This window comes from Populus trichocarpa, chromosome 4 (assembly GCF_000002775.5).
Source record: "Populus trichocarpa isolate Nisqually-1 chromosome 4, P.trichocarpa_v4.1, whole genome shotgun sequence".
In the NCBI taxonomy this organism is placed as follows: domain Eukaryota; kingdom Viridiplantae; phylum Streptophyta; class Magnoliopsida; order Malpighiales; family Salicaceae; genus Populus; species Populus trichocarpa.
Window position 1 is genome coordinate 4,728,608 of NC_037288.2, and position 6,309 is coordinate 4,734,916.

Genomic DNA, 6,309 nt, shown 5'->3' on the forward strand with positions numbered 1-6,309 from the left:
TAGCCGGTTTGAGCAGCTGGCTTAGCCCAAAAATTAAGTGAAAATGGTACCAATCTCATGATCATGTGTGTATCTTGGACAAGAACTGCAAGATCTGTATTGCTTATTGCATGTCTCATCTGTTTGTGTTTGCTTGTTTCAATCTGTCTAAGTTACATTAAAGTACATTTTTCCTTTCCTTGCAAGTCGTAAACTATAACCCCTGTTTTGGGTTCTAAGAATTATAGTTTTAGCAATTAATTTGCAGGCCAGCTGCTTGCAATTTGCGACAAATAATTAATCTATTCACTCAATAATTCGTGGTTTAGGTTTTTGAACCATATATCATATGCAAGGCTAGCTAGGTATCCTCAATTTGTCAACTTAACTTAGCTTCCTAATTTAATTTAGTCACAGGAACACATTTCTTGGCCGGGATTCTTGGATAAAATTAAAGCCAATGACATATTCCGAACATATACCTTAACATATTCCAAATGATGAATTAAATAATCTATAATGATTAGGACGGCAACAATAATAAATAGAAAAATAGAAAAATGATTAACGTATTACTGCCTTCAGAATCATTTGCTCCAACTAATTGACAATTTCCATTGAATCTACAGTACGATTTCCCTTTGAATAAAAGGGATAAATAAACAAACCAATTTTTTTAGTTTAATAATTGAACCACATAAGAAAAAATACATGGACTTCTTGGACTCCATATTGCGACTTATTCAGGGACGTGAGAGAGGCTTTTCATCTAAGGCGAATATTTATTTTAAATTGACCTCAAAATGATGCAGGCAAGAAGATAAACAAACACATAATATAAAAAAAATGATGAGTGAAAGGGATTGTAGATATAAATTTTAAATTTATAATATTATTCTCTCTAAAAAATAATGTTGATAAAGTATGCCTCCGTAAAATGTTTATAAGATCTTAAATAGACCAGAAATCCTACCTCGATTAGAAAAAAAAATTAAAAAATACGAAGAAAATATTCATGAGATCCGAAACAATGCACAAAACAAAGAAATGACAAAATTGACCTAAACTGAGGCCCCAGGACGAGATTCTTTATATCTTAAAATTTGATAGTCCATGTAGAGCCAATAGGGTTATTTTAAGGACGAGATTCTTTGTATCTTAAAATTTGATAGTCCATGTAGAGCCAATAAGGTTATTTTAAGAAAAACAGTCTTCGAAAACTCCTGTAAAAATTTAATTTTGATTAAACGGTTGAATAAAAAATTATAGCTTTTTTATGCTATTATTTGGTCTAGAGCTACTAGACTTTTTTTTGGACCTATACATATTCAATTCGTCTATAAATACATATGTTAGGCCATCTATATAATTTGTATGTGATAGATCTTTATTTAGTTATGACAGATCCATACTTAATTGCTCAGAATCACCTGTTATCTCAAATTTCACTCCATGACAAATTTTTGTTTTGATTCAATTATTAGCATAGAATTCTTTTTTACTTTATTGCAATCTGATAGTTTTAATTTGGTATATATATAGTTTGTATTCGCAAGAGATGATTTAACATGATAAATTATACCAGTATTGAAAAAGGAAAAAGAGAATGGCATGCACCATATGGGGAAATTTATGTCCCTAGCTCTCAAATAAAAAAAAGCAAAATGACAATTAATTAGCTAAAATTAGGCTGATAAAATTGTTGACTAACCAAAATTAGGTAAAAAAAAAAAAAATTCATAATTTTTAAAATTTATATATAATTACACAACTTTTTTTTAGTATTACCTAAATTATTTGAAAAAAAATCCAATCTAGTATTTACTTCAATTTTCAATTTTAAAAAATTTTTATTAGTCCAATTGGATAGTTCCAGTTTTTTTAAAAAAATATTATTGATTTCTACTAGCAACAACCCCTCTCTCTCTCTCTCTATATATATATATATATTCATCAATTTCATATGCAAAGTATTATTTTTTTAAATATATCCTTGAACTTTTAGGAAAAAACAAATAGCCTTGTAAACTAAAAGTTTATTGATTTTCCATTCTACACAATATCATTTTTTAATGTGACCCTAATATTAGGGTTTTGTGGAGAAATTGATAAAACCTCTTTATTTCTCTCTCTTTCCATGAAACATCAACAACAACAATAATAGTTTTTGTTTTAGGTCAACTTCCTAACAAATCCTAACAAAAAGGTTACATTAAAAATAAAAACCATATTGTTTAGGATGGAAAATTAGGGAACATTTAGTTGAGAGGGGTATTTTCTTTTTCCCAAATTGCAAGGAGATGTTTATAATTTAATTTTTTTTACTGAATTGTATATTTGAATTAATTAAGAAGTTAAAACAGAAAATAACACAAAAAAATGTGTAGTAATTAATTAATTTAGGAATTTTAAAAATTAAAATGACAATCTCCACAAGAGTCACACCGTAGATAAGACAACCCATATATTCATAATATCAACATTTAATGTATTCATCAAAAGTTGTTTGAGTGAGTTGAAAGTTTTGATATGTGAAGCAATTAAAGAAAAAAAAGAGAAACTGAAACGAAGTTCCTCTGCTTGGTGTTTTGGATTTGATATGATGAATGTAATGCACTACTTGGTTCCACAAGTCTCAAGAAATTTAAACACCAAATAAAGGGAGAAACTATTTCCTCCTTGATAAGTCAAAAACCCTTCTTGATAATGTAATTAAAATCTCCATTCTCTATATATTACTGTTTACTCTCAAATCAGGATAGCATCTTATTTTCTAGACCAAACATTAATTATCAAGTATAGCATCTTGTTCTACATGAATATTGAATAATCAAGTATGGCATGTCAATGTTTTTGTCTCCAAATCCTGCTAATCATGAGGGATTTATTTTTCTATCGCTCCACCCTGTTTGATTATATTATTGTGTTCTCTGAGTTGCATGGTTATTCTAGGAAGTGTTGAATGTAGCTTGTCTTCTTTTGTTCTGGCATCTGGTGCTTTTAGTTTTATTTTCCTGTATGCAAGTACTAGACATTAAGTCGCTTAGCTAGTTTTTCATTCTTGGTTTCCTCAGTTTTTAGCTTGCTGTGTGGTAGAGAAAAGGATCAAAAGAATGGTCAGGGAGAAGAGCAAAAAGGAGAAGAAGATCAACCAAGTACCAGAGTCCACCTGCTGCTGGTTTTGAAGAAATTATAGTCAGAAAAAAAAAACAGAGTGAAAGATCGCATGCAGAAACTTATCCTTATGCGTGGGCTTCTTATATTGTTGTATATGGTTGAAGCATGGATTTATCGGCGCTGCGTTTTTTTTCTTGTCAGGAACAAGTTATGATAGAATACGTCTTGTTTATCTTGACGAAATGGGCGGAATGGCTACCCTAATGCCAAAAATATTCATGATGTTCAGTATCTTATCATTAGCTTCTCTTGCATTACCGGGCATGACTTATCTCCCTTCTAACAAAAGCAATCGCCAATTTGTCAATATTGTTATTTAAGTTATGAGTTTTACTGGATTGAATAATTTTTTTATTTTATTATATGATAGAAAATATCAAGATTGATTTCTAATTAATTCAATATTAAAAAATAAAATTCAATAAAAAAACCTTATACACTAAATGATGGAATTGACACTAGCAAAAAAAAAACCACAAGATATAAAAAGAAAGTGCCAAAAAATATCAACCCAACTCTTTGATTAATATTTAGTAATCCGATAAATCCGCAATCAGGGTTATATGAACTTTACTTGGTTGATTTAATTTTTTAACTTTATTATATAATAAAAAATGCAAAAAGCAATTTACCATATAAAATTGAATAAAATCCCTCATGGACCTGAAAAAACACAAATAAAAAACAAAATGGCTAAGAAATAAGAGCCCTGCCATTCTGGGCTGGGCTTGGTGCAAAAGGCCAAGCCTGAGGGAGGAAAGAAAATGAAACTTCTTCAAAATTATAGCAGTAAGTTTAACTGGGCTTTTCTAATTGAACCATATACCTATTTCTATGCCCATCTACGCAAAGAACTACATAACTGGATTAGGCCCATTTACGAATGAAACCCTAAACACCTTTTGATTTCTCTTCAAATAAACACACACACAAAAATGGGCCAGCCCTTTATATAATCCAACGCCAACCCTAAAACCCTACACACTACTTTCTCCATCTGCTCCGCCTCCCGTTTGCACAGCTGCTGCAGCATTCACTATCTGAGCCTGAGGTACCACAAAGCTCTCTCTTTTTTGATCTATAGCCTCTCTTTTTTTCTCTCCTTTTCTTCTTTCTATGCGTGATGTGCATAAATATGTTAATTTGTATATGTATTTTCTAAGATTCTTTCTTGTTCATATAAAGAGGATGTGAAACTTGTGTCTTTCTGTTGCCTATGAGTTTGTTGTTGTTTGCTGAATCAGAGCTTTTGTCTTTAGTTTTGAAAACCCATTTGATTCTCTTTATTGAAAGCTTGTGAGTTCGATTTGCGTAACTGGATCATTGTAAATTTATAATTACTGTATTAGTACCATATAAACTTGACACAGAAAAGGACTCCAGTTTTCTGTTTTTGATTTAATTTAGAGGATAAATTTCAATTGTGGGCGCAAGCAGAATGATTACCAATAACTTTATGTCCTCTATTGCTTCTTTTTTGTGTGTGTTGTTTTTATGGGGTTTAGTTAGCAGTTTTTCTTGTAATTAAGGTCATGAAGTCATAACCAAGGACTCTGACAATCTTCTGGGACCTTAGGGAAATGGCAGGACTTAATATTGTGATTAGATAAATTTTCTATTTGTTGATATATTCTTTTATGCTAATATTTGGTTTTGCTATTTTGTATATCAACTGAATATTCAAAGAAGTCCTTGTCTTTTTTTGGTTCTTAAAAGGCTTTGTGTTCTGTTGCCATCTGTAGTATAAATTGTTATTGGTGAGGTTTTTTGTTTGATATCTTTGTTGATTGCATCCGAAACTGATTAGAAATATTTCAGGGTTTTGATTTTGTATGATTTATTTGATTTCTTGTTGTTGTCTTAATGGTTTGATTTTTTACATTATTGAAGGTTGTTGATATTAAGTTAACATTTTCTATTTTAGGCAATGGCTCCCAAACAGCCAAACACTGGCCTCTTTGTAGGATTGAACAAGGGGCACATTGTGACCAAGAAGGAGCTAGCTCCACGCCCTTCTGATCGCAAAGGGGTAAGTCATTTTACCAAGCAAGCTTCACTGAGACCTTTTTTCATTTTTATGTTCAGATCATGCTGTTTCCAATTAAATTTATATTAGTTAATTAATCTAATTTGTATTGTGTTTTATTCTTGTATGAGTGTGAAACTACATTTCTGCTGGATGCAGTTTGAATGCATTAGTACCTTTATTTATTTATTATTTTGCTTGTAATCGTGTTTCTGTTCTTCCTTGTATTTGTTTCTTGGACTTAAGATGTTCCATTGGGGCATCATATTAATTACTATTTGCTTAACAAGACTAGATTTTTGTAAAGCTTTTGCATTTCAAGTAGCTGGTTGTGATGCTGTTTCTTCTTGCTTGTTTGAGTGCAGAAAACCAGTAAGAGGGTACTCTTTGTCAGGAGTTTGATCAGGGAAGTTGCTGGTTTTGCACCATATGAGAAGAGGATCACTGAGCTTCTTAAGGTTGGCAAGGATAAGCGTGCATTGAAGGTAGCTAAAAGAAAGTTGGGCACACACAAGAGGGCTAAGAAGAAGCGTGAGGAGATGTCTAATGTTCTCCGCAAGATGAGGTACATCGGTGATCTTTTTTTTTGTTACTTGAATTCACTTGAATATTTGAAATCCAAGCTTTTCTGCTGTCTGGAAAGATTTCTTGTTTCATCATGGTGTGTTGTTTTCCTTTTTCCTACAGGGCTGCTGGAGGTGCTGAGAAGAAGAAGTGAGGCATGTGAATGCCTCCAATTTACTGGCTCCACATGCTATCTTAGATTCCAAATAGTGGGGAGAATTTTGTTTTAGACTGGATGTTTACCTCAGATCGCTTATTTTATTTTAATCTGCTATAAACCGTTCTGTTTTATATGAGAATTAAATTTTATGTGCCCTTTTTCCGATCTGAAATCCAAATGTGTCTTGGCTTGATTGGAGGTATTTGGATGTGTTGATTATGCCCATCTTGCCTGATCTTTTTAACGATAAGTAGGACCATGACAGATAAGAGTGAAGCATGTGTATCATCAACAATGTGTTTTTTTCCCCTTTTTTATTTTTTTGTCGCATCTCCTTGCCAAGGCTTAGCGACAGTGAAATACTCGAGTGTAGAAGGATATGCCATTTACACGATCATTACTG

General features: G+C 31.8%; 1 protein-coding gene across 1 annotated transcript; it reads left to right on the plus strand.

Moving 5' to 3' along the window:
- Positions 1-4,063: 4,063 nt before the first annotated feature.
- LOC7470208 (60S ribosomal protein L36-2) lies at positions 4,064-6,108 on the plus strand. The gene is made up of 4 exons (XM_002305710.4): positions 4,064-4,207; positions 5,081-5,185; positions 5,548-5,747; positions 5,870-6,108. Exons 2-4 carry the CDS (start codon positions 5,084-5,086, stop codon positions 5,898-5,900), a joined length of 333 nt encoding a protein of 110 aa, XP_002305746.1. The 5' UTR covers positions 4,064-4,207; positions 5,081-5,083; the 3' UTR covers positions 5,901-6,108.
- Positions 6,109-6,309: the final 201 nt, after the last annotated feature.

Excerpts from the sequence above, each read along its gene's own strand:
- LOC7470208 (XM_002305710.4), top strand. The coding sequence starts at position 5,084 with ATGGCTCCCAAACAGCCAAACACTGGCCTCTTTGTAGGATTGAACAAG. Across the intron at positions 5,186-5,547 it reads GCCCTTCTGATCGCAAAGGG|AAAACCAGTAAGAGGGTACT; the intron begins GTAAGTCATTTT and ends GTTTGAGTGCAG. Across the intron at positions 5,748-5,869 it reads AATGTTCTCCGCAAGATGAG|GGCTGCTGGAGGTGCTGAGA; the intron begins GTACATCGGTGA and ends TTTTTCCTACAG.